The sequence below is a fragment of the Cryptomeria japonica genome, chromosome 1 (assembly GCF_030272615.1).
Source record: "Cryptomeria japonica chromosome 1, Sugi_1.0, whole genome shotgun sequence".
NCBI lineage: Eukaryota > Viridiplantae > Streptophyta > Pinopsida > Cupressales > Cupressaceae > Cryptomeria > Cryptomeria japonica.
Window position 1 is genome coordinate 199976281 of NC_081405.1, and position 20937 is coordinate 199997217.

A 20937-nucleotide genomic window follows, 5' to 3' on the forward strand; every position below is an offset into this window, starting at 1 on the left:
GATCTCTAATAAGAACTATTTAATCTTGGAATAGTTACAAATCCATTAGTAGAACCAATGGTAGCTAGAGAAAAGAAAGCATAATTCAAGTGGTCTCTTTTTAAGTCATAGGAATTAATTCCAATTCAAATTGAAGAAGCATCCCTCTTTGCTTTTCCATATTTTCCAATAGTAGCAGCAAAGGCATGGATAGCGTAGGTAGGAGCAAGACTAGCAACATATAGAGGTTTTCCAATTCCTAATCAAGAACCATATCTAGTAGATTGTTCAGTTGATGAAACAGTTAAAGATGCAAAAGTAGCTAGAGAAGCAGGAAGAGAGATATTGGATCTCAATCTGGTCGGTATTATCATAATAAAAAAGTAAATACGCAAATATTATGTCTATGGGAACCTTTTGATTCCCACCCAACCCCATCACACCAAATCTACCCTCTAACCTATTAGATCGTTAAATTTTATTATTATAAAAGGAATATCACATGTATGTTAGTGATAACATAAAAAGTGTCTCCATTCACGAGGGATTTTTTATCTACGAGTGAGAAATTCCATTAGCTTATACAAGGTTTTAGAATTTGTTAGAATATATTTTTACAATATTTCTTTTATTAACCAATTTACCTTGGGGAATTTTGAATTATAACCTTTTTTTAATTTATTATATCTTGCATTCATTAATATTAGCTTAATTGGATGCAACAAATCAAACACACAATTTGAAAGACCAATGAAGCACCTTTTTGATAGTCCATATTAAATAATTACATATGTAATCATGAATGCACACAAGTCAACAACATAAGAAAAATTTATGTTCTAACTTATTTTAGTCATATATTGTATTTATTTTTAAAATAATATTTTTCATGACACCATTATTATTTTTACATTACAATACTTTTTTTGCTTTCATCAACTTTCATTGTAAATGCAATTTTTATGAGGGTGTGTGTTCTGACTAGTACAAAATAAAAATTGTGATTCAACTATAGAGTTTAGCGAGCTCAAAGAAATTTGAATAATTTTACAAATAAATATATCTACTAGGTTTATGTTGTAATATTCAAAATATCTTATGCTATGCATTGAAAATATTTGAATCAATTTTCTATCTTCCCTATTATCACATTGATCTAGTGCTACATCTTATTGAACTAGTGAAGTGATTTATTAATTATCACAAGTTGTAGATCAAAATATCTTATAAATATCAAAATAGTTGATTTAGATTTCTACCTACCCCATAATCACATTGATCTAGTGCTACATCTTCTTGAACTCGTGAAGTGATTTATTAATTATCATAAGTTGTAGATCAAAATATCTTATAAATATCAAAATAATTGATTTAGATTTCTACCTACCCCATAATCACATTGATCTTGTGCTACATCTTATTAAACTAGTCAATTAATTTATTAATCATAATAAGTTGTGAATAAATCAAATTTTATTTGACTAATAAAAAAAAAATTTCAATTAAAAACAAATTTAAGACTAAATGATTCTTAAAAGTTTAATCTAGATACTCAAGTAATACATATCACAATTTGATTCCAATTATACTTCATTTTATAAATAGTTTTAAATTTATACCTATAATCATTTATTTTTTAAATAGAAAACACAAGAATACATATTCTAAAATTTTAAAAAAGGGAGAATAAATCTTCATGTTATCATCAATTTCAAACTCTCATATGATTACGATTTTGGCAAAACATAATATATACCAATATTTGAAATCCACATTTAATTTTCAGCCTTATGAAATGAGAGTGCGAAATAATCTCGTCAACTCTTTATACATAAGAGAAACTTTCAGTGTAAATATTATGGAACATTCTGAAAAGTCATTCTATATGCATAAGATTTAAGATTAATCTAAATTTATATAAGAACAATTATAGAATATTAGTGTGTTCCATTAAAATCGTAAATAAATAAATATTAAGGATTTTTTAAAAAAATTAAAACATGCATAATAAAATAAAATAATTAAATTTTTATTTATTTTAAATGATACAAATAATTTTCTAACTTTAATGATGTTTAATATAAAATTAAATAGTTTTGATCATTTTAAAGATATTTGCATTTTATTTCTGGCATCAATAAATACAAATCGATCAATATTTGCATTTCTAGCATCAATCTATTATATATTGTGGCATTTACATTTCTAGCATCAATTTGTTATACATTGTGGCACTTGATTCTGGCAAAGGCCATGGAAGATTGTCTATTTCACAATGAAGGCGAAATTCTTTAAACAATTGAATTCCTTTCATTGAAACATCTTGTACTTCATGCAATGCCGTCAATAATTTTAACCAATTGAAATATTGGTTTTGTCTTTCTTCAACTATTGTAGTGTCATAATCATGCATAGACAAAATATCTTTTGCAAAAGGATCTTGTCTTAAACACTCCTTTCACTCCATAAGACCACCTTGTGTCTCTATTGTTCTAGAATCTCTATATCTATCCAGATAAACTTCACCATCTATTTTTTTTTGTGATTCATTCAACTCCATAACATAATTTTTAACAATTTGTTTAAGTGAAGGTCCAAACAAATTCCTGTTTTCTTCATCTTCAGCTTCCACAATCTTCCTCTTATCCTTTCCTTTCACATGTGCATATTTGTGCCAACCCTACAATCAAAAAATTAAATGCACTAAATTTAAGTTTCTCGCTAATATATTAAACTATATCATCAATCAAAAGAGAAATAAAAGGATATTATTGTACAAACCTTAATGAGAGTGTTGATCTCATGCTTCCATTGCCAACAAACAAATACCCAAGCCACCAATTCTACCCTCCAACTTGGTAGCTTATAAACTTTTCCTCTCATAGAAAGAATATTGCATGCAATTTTACGGTAATCTAAGAAGCGTTTCCATTCACGAGGAAGTTTTTGTGTACCAGTGGCAAATTCCTTAAACTTATGTAATGTTTCAGCTTCTTTTGGGCTATATTTTGATAGCAACATTTCCCTAGTTAATCGTGCACCTTTTGAAAATGCCAAAGGACGAATTTCACTTTTGTTCATCTCATCTTGCATTGTTTGTATTTCACTTGTTAAGTTGCAAGCAAGCAAAAAGAAACTTTGAAATAAGCAAGCCAACCAATGAGACACTTTTTGAATAATGCCTGTCAAATAATTGAAAGTATAAAAATTGATTAGCAATTCTTTCATTAAAAATTGAAATGACCCAATGCTTGCTTGAGGATTTAGGAAAATCACCTTGACAACTTGTTTGTAGTCTTTTACAAAAATTAATTTCTACCACATGGCTTTCCTTCCCTAGGCTTTTATTAGATTTTTTTATGTCATCTGTATTTGAACAAAAGAAAAAATTAATCAGAATCACATGCACAAGCCAATGAACGTCAATATAGAGTTGAACATGAAAAATAATTTTATTTACCTTGATTACCTGTTTGTAGTCTGTTAGAAGAATCAATTTCAACTGATGTGCTTTCTTGCCTTTGACTTGTATCATCTGTATATGGACAAAGGTGAAAATGTAATCATAATCACATGTACAAGCCAACTGACATCAATAAAATGTTAAACTACTTTGAAACAAATTTATGATCTAAAGCATTTCAAATCTATATATTCTTGTTTTAAAAAAACATTTTCTAGTAATACCATTATCTGTATCAATTTCACCATAATCTGTGTCTTCATCGTCCACTCTTATTATAGTTTTTGTAGGGGGTGGATGTCCTAAATGACGTTGTAAGAACTTATCTGATTCTTCAACTACAAGATCTGGTAAACTCAAAGGAATTTGAATAATTTTACAAATAAATTTATCTGCTAAATCTCTATCATCATTATCTTCAAAATGTGTCTCAACTGCTCTTTGAATCATTTTTTTATCGATCCCCAAAATCACATTGATCTTGCATTCAGCCAGTACTAGATTTATAGCAGATAAAACCTGTATCAATTTAAAAAAAACCTTTAGTCCCGTAAAATTGTATAAATTGAAAACGTGAACATAATAATGGTAAAACATTTAATGCTTCCACATACCTGTATTATAACTTTTTCATCGCATCTATCTAGATCATCAACAAATGCTATCATTCGAAGTTGATCCTCAGAGGCTGGCTTAAATTTTGAAAAACGTGTGTTTTCAACATTGTCCGGATACAGGCCCAACCAATTCCAACACCATTCACCAACAATGAAATAAAAAAACCAGTGAGGGTTTTTTCCAAGTTCCCCTTTCAAAAAATTGATGTCTGATATGACTTGTTGTTGATAGCCAAGATGAGCTGTATGATCTGGTGAGTTAATATACCCCATCATCTGTGTGCTCACTGGTTTCACAACAGAAATAATTGATTTTAATACTCCCCATACAATTACTATTATAGTAAAAGGTATGGATCCATATTTTAAATCTTTAAATTTTGCCTCCTTCAATAATGTCCAAGCTGCCCAAGCTATCCAGCCTGCTAGAAATGTTACCAAAAAGCAGGGTAAAAATATTTGCATGCAAATGTTAACACTATTTTTAGCCCAACTATTGTTGGAAGTGGAAACACTCTGAGGGGGGGGGTGAATCAGAGTGTTACAAATTTTAACAAGTTATACTTTTATGAACTTGACAATTTTAATTCACAGTATGCACAGATGACTAAGACTTAACACCTTGATGAAATACATTAAAGAAGTATGAAATATACCATAGAACCAACTAAAACACTTGATTCAGACTTTAAAAAATGGTATTAAATCTTTTACACAAACTTGAAACATCTAAATGAGTACTTCAAATATTGCATTACATAAACCCAACAAAACAGAGTATGAAATAAAGAGAGCTAAAATATGACGTATCAGAGCATAAACTAGTAAAACAGAATGAGACAAGATAATGCACATAACACCATAGTTTTCATGAGTGGAAAACCCTCCTGGGGTAGAAAAACCACTCGGTAAGATCCCTTATATTAATTCAAAAAGAGCACCAACTCAGTTCACAAGTTTTAGAAACCACAAGGCCTCAAGGAGCACCAACCCCTCTTCTTATCAATAAATATTTCAACTCGAGCTACAACCACTGGTGATTTTATGCATGCACTTAAATCTTGCAGTCACAAAGCCATCAGGGATTGGAGCGAGAATATTTTACCAGTCTATACAGATGAAAAATTTTGCAACAATATTCTTCAAGGATGAAATCAACACTATCAGAGAGAAAAAAATTCAATCTCTGAACAATATAGTTTCAAACAATAAAGCCTCATGTACTCTGCAACAAAAACAGAGTATTGATTCTCAAGAAACCCTCGACTATCTCTGGTAAACTACAGCACTTCCTTTTTAAACAAATGCTATGTCTTTCACTTAATTCACACTCCTCTCTCTCTGTTTTTCCTCGCATCAACTGTTCTGAAAACAAACTGTTTTATACCCAAACAAAACACCACATGTTCTTCCAGAATAACCCTCGTATAGGGTTACAAATAACTTACAGGATTTGCAAACTGAAAATCAAATAACTGTTTTTAACTGTGCAACGGAAAGAGAAGAAACTGAAGATGCTTGATTTCCCAGTCATGAAAAACAAAAATAAAGCATGAACATTTCCTTATTTTCATTTTGCATAACTGAAAAAGACTTGATTCGAAAACAAAAATCTGAATCTTTTAAACCATGTGATCAAGAAAAATACCTGTTAAACGCAAATTAACCAAACAAACTAACCAGCCAACCATTAAGCTTCTGGTTAAGACAATTTTTTGCTTCATTCTTTTTAACTGAACAAACTGATTCGAGCTCCTTAGCGGCGGCTGCGTCTCTCATGGCGTTAGGGTTTGTGACGGACGCCAAACAAGTTCAAAAGTAAAATGAAACTCAAAACATCTCTCGAAAACCTTTTAACCTGTTGGTCACAAAAATGAATTTTAAAGTATATGCAGTTTGTCCGTGGATAAATTAAACATGATTTAAACCAAAGATGCTGTTTCAATAAATGCCAAGTCAGGTTATTCACTGCATCCGTGTCACCCGTCTGGCTCGAGAGAGAGATGTTTTAAACACATAACACGTCAGCCAAGTCAAAGTGTCCGTGTCACTAAACTGGCCCATGAGAAGGACATTTTAAATAAATAACCACATGCTTATTAAAAACACAGCTTCCCTTTTTTTTACTTTCTTGTCATCGAGGACAAACGTACCAAAGAGCAACAACTATATCTCCAGCAAGTACTGAATCTCTGTGCTCTGGTCATGACCCATTCAATTTCTTTTGTTATTGTGACTGCTAGACCAGCCCAAGCTTGATGCTCATCTCGATAGTGCCATGCATTGTATCGAATTGTTAGAATTCGAGGTGCTTCTTTCATTGCTTGTAATTGATTACTCCTCTCGCCGACCGAGCTTAACTGAAAATGAGTAGAAAAGGGAAGAGGAGATATCAGTAGAAAAAAGATAATCAACTAATAGCTCCTTCCATAATTAAAATCCTTTATTTACTACGTGTAATGGTTGTGATTCCACTCACATTTTGAACATCCGTGCATGCAAGGGACTTATAGATGTCATGGTATTCAGGATTATACTCTTCTAACAGTTTCACCAGTTGATTCTGTTTAAAATATTCGAATTATGATATTATAATTATTTGAAGAAAACAGAAAAAAAAATACCAGAGAAATATATTTAAAATATTACCCTCGTCCTGGTGAATGGTAGAAATTTGCAAATAGAGTTGTCTGGAAATAACTTGTACGCGGCATTTTTCATCTTTATATATATCTTTCGACCTTTTGTACTTAATAGCGTCTTCTTTGCTCCACCGAAATTTTCAAAAGGGAGGAGGTTTGGAAATGACAACTGAGAAGCTGCCATCAGCAGAATATTTTCCGTCTACAAGTACATGCACGGGTTGAAAGGATATTAGGTATTCAGACTAATTCAAAACTGAAATTTATTTAACACTAGAAGTAAAACGCACCTGAACCATGACACTGGATTTTCCCATGCCCCATTCACCGCAAATGCCCACCGTGATTGGAGATTCTACATATTTATTCAAAAACAGAGCAGCTAGACCTTCGGCGAAAACATTTCTTCCTGCAATAATTTATCCAAATGTTTTTTCATATAGTATCAAGACTATCTTCTTCCAATTTAAATAAATCAATAAAAACTAAAAATTTAACATGATATACTACCGAGATTATCCACCGAGCTTGGTTTATCTTGTCCTTGCTCGTTTGCTATTTCAATTTCTTTTATTACTGTAACAAAAAATTATTATTAGAAAAACATTAAGCAAGCGCAAAATCAGATTATAAATTATAAACATGTAAAGATAAACAAGATGCTTGGTCCGTTCTTTCCATTTGGAATAGTATGTATCTGCGATAGCCGCACCTCTAATACGTTTCTCATCTCGTTCTCTATCCCAGGGTTTATTGGAAGGTTTAATGTCTGCAATGTCGGCACCTCTATGTAGAAGCTCCCATGCCATATCCACATTCTCAGTCAATGCAGCCGCCTTTAACAAGTGATTCTCATCTCCTGCCTTTTCCTGTAAAAGGAAATCCTTAACTAAAGGATTTACCCCTTCTCTCTCCTCTGCCGTGCCAATCCCTGCTGCTGAGGCCCACAACATAAGAGATCTATTATCATCTCCTCCCTTATATTTATTTAGGAGGCTCTGCGATATGGCTAGTGCAACCTCTGCATCCTGTACTCCAGTAGCATAGTGCAATGCTGTGCTCCCATGGGCATCGCGGTGTAAGAAGGGATCACTGACTTGTTCCAAAAGCCGCTGCACAATTCGTGTATGCCCTCCTTGTGCTGCCATTTGTAGTGCAGTCTTCCCGAAGCCGTCAGGTTGCTGAAACATTTTTTCTTCTCGAGTGTTCTCCAGTAGTTTCTCAACCATTTTAATGTTTCCTTTTGCAGATGCAAAGTGCAATGGTGTTCTTCCCTCACCATCCGTTGCATATACCAAGTTGGCCGAGGATGATTTCAATAAAATATCCACAACTAAGTGCCCCCTAATTCCTTTTGCTGCTAAATGTAAAGCATTCTGGCCCAAATTATCCTTGGCATCTACTTTTAACTTCAATTCACCGATACAAACTGTACTGCACAAGTAAGCTTGTCCAGTGAGTGCTGCCCAGTGAAGAAAGGTTCTTCCCCATTTATCCCTTTTTTTCACTCTGTACTCTTCCAGATATGCTCGACTAAGCAATCCAGAAACTTCTTCGTTTTCTGATTTGGCTGCATAATGAAAGAGCGTTTTACCATATTTGTCTTGTTGGAGCTCGTTTCCAACTTTTAGCTTCAATAAATTTAACATATTCTCCAGGCACTTTGAGTAGCCTTTGCCGATGGCCTCTTGTGCAATCTTCAAAAAAACATCTGTGGGGAGTTGGTCAATGGAGTCTTTGAATTCTAACAAAGCATCTACAAGTTGAGCGTAACCTCTTTCAACTGCCTCAATCAAAACGTCTCCAAAGCAATGCTTCATCTTGGAAACCTGATTTTCTACCGAATTTGAAGATACTGACAAGAGCTTTGTAAATGCGACAAACGATCTGTTTTTATAGATCATATCTTCGCTCATACTCGCAACTATAGCTTTACTCTCAACTATAGCTTTGCTCGTAACTTTATCCAGAAAGGACACACCATCTCTAATCTTGTAGTGATGAACAATATTAGTGGAGTATAACTCTATTAACAATTCAATCCATTGAATGGTCGAAAATGGAGTACCATAAAATTCAATGAAATAAATCAAATAATCCAGCACTGTGTTGCGTCGGTCGTCCTCTTCCAACGGCAACTGTAATGGAAACTTAGAAGCGCACAAGCATTTCACCACATCATAACTATTTCTCATAGAACTCCATTCTTTCATTTCTTTCAAGCTAAACAAATTTTGGAAGCCTCGGAACTCTCTTTCAGAATTTGTAGTTTTGAGCAGCCAACATATAACTTCTGCATCGTCCCTGATGGCAGCAAGACACTGTGCAATTTTTCTCTCTTGTTCGGACAGATCAATTTCATCATAAAGTTGCGTTCTCAACAAATTACCACTCGATGGATAGCAAGCTGTAATATCACAGTAAAGATGATAATTATATAAAGCAATGTAACTGTAAAACAAACAATACGAAGTCAATGAAAATAACAGCTACATTAAAACAGAAAGAATTCGCACCTGAACATTTTTTCTTCCAACCACGTGTCTCCTCATCCCACACTTTTTCCTTAACCACCAGACAACAAAAACAAAAATGAAGAGTAGTGTCGACTCGATAGTCAGACGAGATTTGCCCGTCCAAAAGACGGGAGGTGTAGCCCTTCCAATCTTGGCGTTTAATGGCCTCCAAATTATTTCCCACTTCTTTAACCGTTGCCAAACGGTATCCGTTTGGCATTAAAGAATCTTTGTCTATTATCTTGAACCTAAGCTTGGTAGGTGTGGACATAGTCTCTCCTGCACAATCACGAAGCAATCCAATAAATTAAAAGAAGCAAATCCTATTCCGCTTCATATAAAATCCGTATACTTCTCTTCGCCCTTGGAAAAGAAGAGTTAAAAACAAAGTCTCGACTAAATTGATGAGTCCACAAATAATCGTTTAACTTGGGCTTTAAATATATTAAAAAGAATTATTAGTTATAATATATAAATACAATTTTAACAAGGCATTAATATATGTATCATATTTCTAAGACATGCATAATAAAAAAATAATAATAATTATAATCATAAATTGTTACGATAAATTAAAAATATATATAAATAAATTAATTTTATTTTAAATTAGATTAAATTTAACAAATATTATTGAATAATTTTAAATGATCTCTTAAATATCATACTTGGATTTTTTTTCTTATTTTAATTTATTTTTAAATTAAAACTAAATCAATAAAAATAAAAATAAAAATAATCATAAGACCACAAATTTTATTTTGTCAACCTCAGTAAATAAAAAATAATATAATTATAATATTAAATTATTTTAACTAAATTCAAAGTATATATTTAAATAATCTTAAATAATCTTTAAAATATCATAAATAAATTTTGATTTTTCTTACTTTAAGTAAACAATTCTTTCAAATTTAGATTAAATTAATAAAATTAAATATAATTAAAATTTGAAAATGGTCAAATAAATTTTTTGAAAGATTAAATAAAAAACAATTTTAGGTATAAAAAACAATTTTGGGTTTATTATTTTGTTGAACCAGTTTTCCCTTGTAATTGAAACAATTTTATGTATAAAAGTACTTAAATCAATTAAATTTAAATTACATATTTAAATGATCTTAAATAATCTTTGAAATGTCATAAATAAATTTTGATTTTCCCTACTTCAACTTTCAAATACTCAATCCTTTCAAATTTAAATTAAACCAATAACATTAAATATAATTAATATTTGAAATCAACTAGATTATTTTTTTAGATTTATTATATTTGAAGCTTCCAAATAACATTCCAACCATAGTTCATTTTTCCCTAACAAAACGATATTCCTTGGTTATCCCCTTTTTCCATAATAAAATGTCTCCAAAGATCTCATCACATTCTTGTTACATAAAGGGTATTTGAGCATCCTAAGAATGGCCAAAGATGTCCTTGATTGTATTGAAAACATTGAACTATACCTATAGAAAAAAATTATATATTTAAAACAATTATTTTGTTAAATAATCATAGCTGACTCATTTGGCAATGACAAGAATGAGGTCATTCTCGCAGTTTAAATTTTTTTATAAAAATCTCATTACATGTGAGAACATAAATAAAATATATTAGTTCATGTGGATAGGCAAGTTACTAATGCATTCATTAAGAATGCAATCTCTTTTATCTAACCAATCAGATGCAATAATTAAAATTTGCATGCTGCATTTCTACAGTTTAAGATTAAGACTACATTTTATATAATTTAAATATTTTATTTATTTGATTTTCTATTGGTTGATGTAAGCATATGATCATAAGCAAATTTGAAAACCCGATTCGTGAGTGTGCAGGTTTAGGGCCCCCACGACCCTCTTGGGAAATGTAAGTTGCTTCCTTCACGCTACTAGGGTAGTTGACCTCTCTGGCTAGCTGTCGCACAAAGCCAGCTCGGCTCCAATCTAGCTCACGCGCTATCTTAGTGCTATCAGCATCAGCCCCCAACTCACAACCATGCTGTTGGGTGTGCAGGTCGGACTAGAGCACTGCTACGTCTACTGTATGTATGTATGTATAATTTTGTTCTTTTTTTAATTGTTTTAAATTTTGGTTGACTATTTTGATATTTTTTATTATGATTTTTAGGTTTAATTCTATTTTTTATTTTTTATTTGATTTTGTTTTTGTTATTGTAAACATTTTAACACTTTTAGATTGGTATACATTTGGATCCTTTTGAACTTGTTTCTTTATTCACAAATATTGATACACTTCTTTTCTATTCTCTTTATAAAATAAGAGTCAAGGCAATGGATGCCCTTTTTAGCTCAACCAACCTATCTAAAAATAGCTTTCTTAACAGGTACATACTAATTCCTCATTAGTCATGTGTCTTATTCCTCATTAGTCATGTGTCTTCATAATCAATTTTTTTTTTAAATAATTTTTAAAAAGTTAATGTGATAAGTTTCGAGGTAAATTATTCTAATATTGATAGACAAACATGAAAATTTATTATTCTACTTATAATTTATTGTTGGTAACTAATAAAATGGTTGTAGTCCTTTTTGCAAAACTACAAATACTAATAAACTTCCTAAAATTGATCTCTACACCATAAAATTGAAATAAAACCTTGTTTGAGACCACTAGTCCTAGTATTACAACTTGAGTGCATGAAAAATGAATAAGTATTTTATCATGAATAGGTGCAAATACTAGTAAAATCTTTGATTAGTTTGAATATTTGGAGATGGTTTATTTTAGTTGGTTAATCCTCATTTTACAAGTTTGTGTTGAAGTTGAAATTTTTTAAGGTTGCAAGATCTATCTCTAAAAACTGTTTCTTTTTCATATTTTAGAAATTGTTATTTTCATATTTTGGACATTATAGTGTATTGAAAAATGTATCAACTTAATCTTATACAATGAGAAAAAAAAAAGTAAACCAAAATCTAATTAGATGATAAAAATTATTCGATCTATAACTATTAGGAAACTAATGAAACATTTTTTTAGATAAGTCACATGACTATAAATATAGATAATAATATAAAAAATAGATTGGAAGAACAATTTCATACCCTAGAAATCAACAATTACAAGATGATTTTACAAGGATATAAATCCAAGGAACTTTATCACAAACATTGATAATTTTAAACATTATAATGTTGGCTAGGTATATTCCTCAAACGTCATCTAATGGAATTGTTTCATAAACTTTATTATGATTGGACAATGCAATAGTTGTAGTCCTACATCCCACAAACTCAATATTCCCTTGCAATGTGTTTGAGAAAAGTGAGAAAATATATCTTGAAATTTAGTGTAGCTTCATGGGAAATATGTGTATTTTTATATGGCAAAATTTCACCTTTGAATACAAATGAGACAACAAGAAAATTCTTGTCACAAAATAATATGTGATTTAACAATTACTCAATTCCAATTCTAAACTAATCATCAAAGAAGCTCTTTATGTGAAATAGTTGTAATAAGGCAAGCACAACAATTTTTAGTTTCTTCTAGGACTGGCTGATTGCTAGCAGTTTTTAAGGGCCCTGTTTGACCAATGTTTATTTTTAGTTAGGTATTGGCTATGTGGTCTTTTGTGGCCAGCAACTTCTATTACAAGTTATAGTAAACTAGGAAAACCCTTCTTGTTGGCTGAGGATGCTTCTTAAAATCCTTGTTCCTTGTATTTGTGGTCTAGTATCTATTGATTTAGACCATTTGTTTGTGTCAACCTGTGTTGTAATGTCTTATGTGTAAGGTTTGGCTGGTGTTCAGCTACATGTGGATGTTCTAGTTTTTTTAATTTTGGTTTGTAGAGTCTTTGGATTTGGGCTCAGGATGCCCGTAAGTGCAGAAGGTTTCAAGTCCTTTTAAAACCTATTGTTCGTTACCGGGTAGTCTAGTTCATTTCTTGTTGGCATCTTTCTGGTTGTATGGATTTTGGGTTCCCTTCAAAACTTGTTTTATCCTAATCAAAAACAATTTTGAGATGATCTCATTCAAATTCTTTACAATGAATAGGTTTCAGAAATTTCTAAAACCTTTCATAGGTGAAAACATTATTTAGAGAGAGAAAATATGAGGGAAAAGAATCTTGTTTAGTCTACGAGGATAAAGAATATGATAAAAAAAAATGAATTATGAAAATTATTCAAAAATAAATTCAAATTAATAAAATATAATTTCAATTATTACAAATAGATTTAAAATACTATAAAAATGCTTATTATCTCTGGTTGTTCCCTCTAAATTATTTAATTTTAATTAGTTTTCTTAATATCAATCTCCAAAAATAACAAGATAATAAGATTTCAAAAATCTTAAAGAACACAGACCTAAATTTTATAACATAAACCTAATTACACCTAATTTTAAACTTTCTAATCTTTGTACTTATTAAAAAGTACCAATTAGGCCTATGTTTCTTTGAAAATTCCATTATTAAATATTTACATATTGAAACTGGAAGTGTAAGTTACAGTAAAAGACAGCTAAAATATTACCTTGCAAACCAATGTAAAAGACAATCCTGGCAGGGAAATTTCGAATTTACCAATTATAAACAATGCATGCATAGACTTGTTTAGGTACGAGTTTGACTTTGATTGATATAAACGTTGAATCCCAAAGACAACTTTGCACTGTGAGACTGATCGTTGAATCCCAAAGACAACTATTCATAGAATACAATAGAAAATAGTCAAGAGGACAATAGAAAATACCACTTCTTGACCCTTACATAATAAATCCTCTTGTGATCATGGTACGATCTTAAATTGCATGTAAAAAAATTTTAAAATCCAATATGACATCTAACGACTAAATACCCAAAAACATTTGTATTTCATAAGGGCATTAATTTGAGGGTTAGGCTACTAAATTAAGAGTTAGAGAAAAAATCAGCATACTGTTCTATCATAGCAAATTGAATACAATTAACATTTTTTAATAAGAAATGAAACACAAATCAACTATAGGTTTTGAATCAGCCCAGTGCTCATTGTTCTCTAAAACAAAACATTTTAACAAATTTTACTTGGTTTGTCTATCATACATTGAAATTGAATCTAGAATATGATGGAAATAGATGAACCAAGGAAAATAACCGACCTGTAGCAATGGAATTCCAGCAAGGGGGATTCAAAACTTGAATTGCACTACTCCGACTCTGTTGTCCTCCAGTCTGCAGCCATCATTACAGATGAAAGACAAGTCATTGTGTTTCTACGTTGTTTCAACTAAATTAAACTCCTATTTAAATTTGTTTCAATTTACTTTTCTCAAAACTACAATTATGGCTATCTGTCGGTCTTAATATCCGAGGGTCCACCCCAATCATGACATCTGAGGGTCCGTCACAAAATTTGCCTCCCGCGAGATATTTTTGAGGGGTCATCTTTACAAATCTCGAAATTTAAAGGTAAAGACACATTTCTTGGAAAACATTATTTAGAAATTTAAAGGTAAATATCAATTGATAAAAGTAAAAGAAAATGAACATAAGCATATCAAATCAATATATGAAATCTAAATTTTCTTATATTCCATATATTTTTAAGAATATCAGTTAAAAAAAAAAGAATTAGAATGTCAGTCTAAAATAAAAGTGAAAAAAAAAAGTTTATGTATGTAAGAAAAACAATATTTCAATTAAAAATAAAATGAATATACCAATATTAATCTTTAAAAAAATAGGGTAAGAAAATCAATCCCATGAAATGCAGATGGGCTAGCAATTGTTGCTATTCAAATCCATATTTAATAAAAAATTGTGGAGAGTTAGTAAAAGAAAACGTGAATGAGTGGTTGTGATTTGTTCTAAAGAAATTGGAATAAGATTTTCTTCCTCTCCTAATGTCATGTCAACCTTAGTAAAGAAAAAAATCAAATCGTTGAAGACGATTCTCCAGAAGATAACCTTCACGTAGTGAAATGACAGTGATTTCAATTGGGATTCGGTAACTCCTCACTTTAAAGAAAAATAAACTAAATTTGCTGACAGTCGTTCATTGAATATCGTGCAAACAGTACCCATGTGAATTTAAATTTGATATTACATCACTTTAAACGACTGAAATAGTTGAATCGACGCGGAGCTACATTATTAAAGAGAATTTTTCCCCCTCGCTTAGCCCCATACCTAATTTATATATTTTCTGAACTACAAATAGAAATATTCGAAATTCGAACATTTCTAGGCCCTGATGACCAAATAACAAGATAAAATGGTGGTGATGAACAAGAGGCTCCTATCCCTCAAAGGGACCAAGATAAGACCCATGTGCCTTCCCAGGTTGAAAGTGAAATACGTGTATATATATATATATATATATATATATATATATATATATATATATATATATATATATATATATATATATATATATATATATATATATGTATGTATGTATGTATATATGACTTGATTTAGCTTTTTAAAAAATAATAATTAAATATTACAAATTTTATATATTTTTTAATTTTGTTTTCAATATGATGCTACATATATATTTAGTGCACACTTACAAAAGTAAGAATTGTAGCCCATATTTATTGTATGCTGAATAAATTCAACTAGACCATTATTTAAATTCAACTTTTTATTTGAAAATATTTATTACTTTCAATTTCAACCTTTGTGCTTTCTTTCTTTGGATTTTTATCAAATATTTTCCCATTTTTTGGAATTAGAACAAAAATTGATTAATTATGATCTCATAAAAACCAACAAACATCAATGTAATGTAAAATTAAAAATTAAAAAAATAAAATTATTGCATAGGAAGTAACATTTTAACAATCTTTCATGCTAATTGGGATTCTTAAAAGAGATGGGTGCCATAAATGATGCATTAGAATTCATTTAATTTAGTTATAGATGCTAGCAAATCTAAAGTAATTTGAATAATTTTAGAAATAAATGTATCCATGAAACATATGTCATTATTATATTCAAATTATCTCTCACCTCTCTTTGAATCATTCTTTATCTATCATCAATATCACATTGATTTTAAAGTGAAATTTAGTTTGTTCATCTTATTAAACTAGTTTATTAATTTATTCATTATCATGCATTATGGACCAAATTTTATTTAACTAATAAAAAGTAAAATCAAAAGAACAAAAATTAAAGGTTAAAAAATCCTTAAAATGTTAATCATATTTAAACAATACGTATTAGAACTCTATCATCTCTAAGTGTACATCTTATTTAATAGGTTAAATATTTGATATGTTAACATACATAATAGAATAATCATTTTAACTTCAAATATATTAAATTAAAATATATTCTACTTTAAATAATCTTAATTATACATCATAGTGAACTATTGACTTTAAATTTATAATTTTTTTCTTAAAAAAAAAAACACAGCAATTTACATTAAATAACATAAAAAATTAAATCTTAAAGTTATCATCATAAATTTATTGATTTAAAAATATTATAACTAAGATTAAATCAACCCATCCTACACCCATCTTAAAGATCCCAAGTAAATTATTACCATGCATAAAATGTAAAACTCTAGTAACTTAAAGTCTAAAAATCATGGATCATCCTCAAAAGTGATATCATTTATATAGGCTCTTAGATTAGCCTAAATATTTATCACTATTTGTGAAACTTCTATATATTCTTCAATAATTAAGAAACCTTTCAATATTTTCATATTAAAAACTTGAATCATTTTAAATATTACATATAAAGCACTCATCAAAGTCTAAACAATACTTATTTTGTACATATGAAAACACAAATATATCATTATATAATTTCTAAAGTCTAATACTTCAAGTTTAATTTATTCTAAATACTACATAACTATATTTACAATCATGTTTATATAATTAATAAAATATTTTTTTATTCTATTTTGAAGATGTTTGTACTTTCATCTCTGTCATCAATGATTATTTTTTCTCAATATACATCTCTTCCATCAATCTCTTATATGTTTTCTCATTTGACTTTGGCAAAGGTCATGGAAGATTGTCAATTTCACAATGAAATTGAAATTGTTGAAACAATTGAATTCCTTTCATTGAAACATCTTGCACATCATGCAAGAACTTCAATAATTTTAACCAACTGAAAAATTGGTCTTGCCTTTCTTCAATTGTTGTAGTGTCATGACCATATATAGAAAAAATTGCTTTCAAAAAAGGATCTTGTCTTAAACACTCTCTTAACTTTTTAAGACCTTGTGTCTCTAGTGTTCTATCTTTATCCAAAAACAAATCAGTATTGATTCCATTTATAGATCATGAAACTCAATAACATAATTCATAACAATTTGTTTAAGTTGTACAACCTAAGTTGGCCTAGTGGTGGAGAACTTGTCCACTTGAAAGAGAGGTCACAAGTTCAAATCCCACAAGGGGCTAGGGTATGTACACCTTATCGGCTTCGGCCAATTGCCTATTAAAAAAAACACAATTTGTTTAAGTGAAGATCCAAACCAATCTTATTTGACTTCATCTTCAACTTCCACATCTTCATGTCCAACTTGCACCAGATGCTTAATCTTAAATAAATTAAATTATATCATCAATATTAAAAGAAATGAAAGAATATTATTATATGTACCTTAATGATAGTACTCATGCTTCCATTGCCAACAAATAAATTTCCAAGCCACCAATTCTACCCTCTAACTTGGTAGCTTGTAAACTTTTCCCATCATAGAAAGAATATTGCATGCAAATTTGTAGTAATCTAGAAAGTGTTTCCATTCACGAGGAAGCTTTTGGCTACCAGTGACAGATTTGTCTAACTTATACAAGATTTGAGCTTCTTCTTGGCTATACTTTAACAATAGCATTTCTCTTGTTAACCAAGCACGTTTTAAGAATATTGAAGGATGTATTTTTTTTTTGTTTATGATACCTTGCATTTGTCGAAGTTCACTTGAAATGTTATAAGCAAGCAAACAAATATTTTGAAAGAAGCAAGTCAATCGATTAGACACCTTTATGAAAATGTCTGTCAATAATTTAAATTACATGAATTGATAAGAAAATATTTTATTATAAATTAAAATGATATCAATATACACTTGAGGATCAAAGTAATTACCTTAAGAAATTGTTTGTAGTCTATTAAGAAAATCAATATAAACTGATGTGCTTTCTTGTCTTGGTCTTTGATCAAGGATTCTTGTGTCATCTATATAAAATGTAATCATATTTTTTGATAAGGATAAATGGGTTTTACATGGACCCGAAACCAAGAGTTTTATAGAAACTAGCCATCAACCAACCAAACAAAAACCAACAACAAAATAGGGGAACACCCCAGACCAAGCTCAAAAGAAAAAAGAAACAACGGGCAACAAAACAAAGAATAGATAAACACTTAATTAAGCGAGTGCACCAGCTCCTTGTTCTTCTAGATGGTGACCTTGTTGATTTCCTCCAATTCCTCCATAATGAACCTGGAGGTACCCTTATTGTTGCTCCTACTTCTGGTCTTGGAACTAGGGCCTGTAGTTTTATTGCCGCCCACAACAGAGTCTTCACCACCCAGTTCTTTCTTTCTTTCTATTACTGTCATCAGGATAATTAATGTCAATAGGATTGGATGTGCACTCTGTCACCATGGCATTGATCTTTTCCAGCCCTTCCATACTATTTCTCATGGCTTCCCTGCTTATGTCTACGAGATTCTTAAGGTTATTCTTGATCTCCTCCATAGACTGCTCAACCTTCTCAATTCTTTGCTCATGATTACATTTCATAACCTCCACATCATGGGAAATCTCTTGGGTCATGATCATGAGCTTCTTCATTTTGTTAGGCTCAGGCAAATCAATGAAGATATCAATTATCTCCTTAATCCCCTCTTTAAGGATATCAATCTCCTTCCCCACCCACTTATAGCAGTTCTCCTGGCTTCTAGTCGCTTCCATCACCAGATTCATCAGAGTACTTTCCTTTTGTAAGCCACTATCCACATCTTTAGGCAGAGTCCCCTACTTCTCATTCAGGACATGAAGAAGAATGTCTAAATTGATTTCCTAGTCCAAGGTCTTGGGACCAATAGTCTTTAGCAACCAACTTCTTCTTTTTGGAATAAGGCTCAACTTGAGAAACCATCTTGCTAGTCAATTTATATTTACTTGCATCCCATCTGGGGGGATTCTTGTTTCTATGGGTTCCAGGAGTGACCAACATCTCACCCTCTTCAATTGGCTTGTAATTAGGGTCAACAAGAGGTTTGGTGCTCCCACTATCCTCCATCTCCATATCCATATCAGAGACATCTTGATCATCAATATTAGGGATTTGGCCTTTCTCAGAGAGAGAGGGCACAACTTCATGGGCTTTGGCGTACTCCATAATGAGCAAAAAAATCCCTTCATGGAGGACCGAATTCCAAATCTATCTATAAAAGAAAGATGTAAATCAGATTTAATTTACAAGCAATGAGATCATGTTTTTGTGCAGCAGCACACGATAATGGTTGTGTATATTTCAGGTTAAGTTTTGTCATCAGCCTTGACTCATTTTTTTAAACCATCCTAGTATAAGTCATCTCTCTAAATTGCGAATAAACATAGAATAGAGAAATAAGGTCAATGGGTTGGTTTATTAACAACATCATTTCAGATAACTCTAAACTTGTCCCTTATGTGGTATTTACTCAAGTCCTTCATGAGTTCCTCATTGCCCATGATGGCCTTGATGATCTAAAGGTGTTGTAGATCATTGATTTATGGTGTCTAGCATTTTATATTTCTTCTAGGATTGTCTATAGGTCTTATCATTTTTTGTCTGGATAAAAGTTTGAGTAAGACAAATTGGTATGAGTTGACTTATGTGTTTTGGTTCTAGCGGTTGCATGTGGTATAGTGTAGAACCTTTTTGGGGATAATTGGAAGGTACGTCGACATGGTGTGAATCTTTACACGTCTCCTTTGCTTTTTGTATGTGTCTTATGGATACAAGAACTGCTCACAAGTTTAAGACAATGGAAGTTGATTAACTTGTTTCATGCTTTGCAGAAGTTTCACATTCCAGTTGCATATGTTGTTTTTGAAGTTCAGTTTTATCGTGATCTTTGAAATTCTCTGATGATTCTACATGATCAATTCTTGCATTTACCAATTATTTGATTTAATAGAAAAACAAGTATATCTTATTTATGAAATTTAAATTGTTTTGACATAAATGCCAAAGGGGGAGTTTGTTCACCCTTATGGCTCAATATTGGCATTATGTCGAACAATATCCTCATAGATAAATGGTGGTCTTGTGATTCTATTTGTCACTTATGACATTGCAAGTTATATTAAGTGCTCACATGTAGTGGTAAGGAACTAGGGATGTTGACATTACAAAGGTTACATTTTGTTGAAGTGGTCAGCATCTTAAAATCTTCGCTTTTCTAGCATAGAGGTTGTGGGCATTTTATTGTTAACGTGGTTTATAAAAGTTGAGTTATTGACATGGAACTCAAAAAGCATCAAATTCATTTTATTGTGTTTGGCTTCCACAAGAAGCTTCGAAGGGCATCATTTTGTCACTTGTTTGCAACATAATTAGGATTCTTCAAACCCTAATCATGAAGGCAATGGCGGCAATGATGCTAGTTAGAGGCAGAATCTTGGTTTCCGGCAAAGGCAGTTACAGGCAGACAAAGGACGACATCAATGATGAGTGAATGATGGTGTATTCGGGTGGATTCGTTTCTTCTTATGTGTTTTCTGTTATGC

The 20937-nt window shown here is 30.9% G+C and overlaps 2 protein-coding genes across 3 annotated transcripts; both read right to left on the reverse strand.

The window, feature by feature from the left end:
• Positions 1-2125: 2125 nt before the first annotated feature.
• On the reverse strand, positions 2126-4550 carry LOC131873660 (uncharacterized). 2 transcript variants are annotated; one of them, XM_059216719.1, is made up of 6 exons: positions 4057-4550; positions 3667-3961; positions 3449-3514; positions 3256-3345; positions 2761-3161; positions 2126-2659 (listed from the first exon to the last, which is right to left on the reverse strand). In XM_059216719.1, exons 1-6 carry the CDS (start codon positions 4522-4524, stop codon positions 2438-2440), a joined length of 1542 nt encoding a protein of 513 aa, XP_059072702.1. In that variant the 5' UTR covers positions 4525-4550; the 3' UTR covers positions 2126-2437. The 2 variants fall into 2 exon arrangements, with proteins under 2 accessions (XP_059072702.1, XP_059072701.1); XM_059216718.1 differs by having other exon boundaries at positions 3440-3514.
• A 1292-nt stretch (positions 4551-5842) lies between these two features.
• On the reverse strand, positions 5843-8914 carry LOC131857084 (uncharacterized). The gene is made up of 7 exons (XM_059209141.1): positions 7414-8914; positions 7212-7277; positions 6992-7110; positions 6709-6903; positions 6539-6622; positions 6213-6419; positions 5843-5917 (listed from the first exon to the last, which is right to left on the reverse strand). Exons 1-7 carry the CDS (start codon positions 8912-8914, stop codon positions 5843-5845), a joined length of 2247 nt encoding a protein of 748 aa, XP_059065124.1.
• Positions 8915-20937: the final 12023 nt, after the last annotated feature.

Bases quoted from the DNA above. Each gene is read 5' to 3' on its own strand.
- LOC131857084 (XM_059209141.1), bottom strand. From the start codon at position 8,914: ATGAAAGAATGGAGTTCTATGAGAAATAGTTATGATGTGGTGAAATGC. The intron at 6,904-6,991 runs GTGCGTTTTACT...ATGTACTTGTAG, and splicing joins AATCCAGTGTCATGGTTCAG to ACGGAAAATATTCTGCTGAT. The intron at 6,420-6,538 runs GTGAGTGGAATC...ACTCATTTTCAG, and splicing joins CATGCACGGATGTTCAAAAT to TTAAGCTCGGTCGGCGAGAG.
- LOC131873660 (XM_059216718.1), bottom strand. From the start codon at position 4,524: ATGCAAATATTTTTACCCTGCTTTTTGGTAACATTTCTAGCAGGCTGG. The intron at 3,515-3,666 runs GTATTACTAGAA...GTCCATATACAG, and splicing joins TGAAATTGATACAGATAATG to ATGATACAAGTCAAAGGCAA. The intron at 3,162-3,255 runs GTGATTTTCCTA...ATTATTTGACAG, and splicing joins ACTACAAACAAGTTGTCAAG to GCATTATTCAAAAAGTGTCT.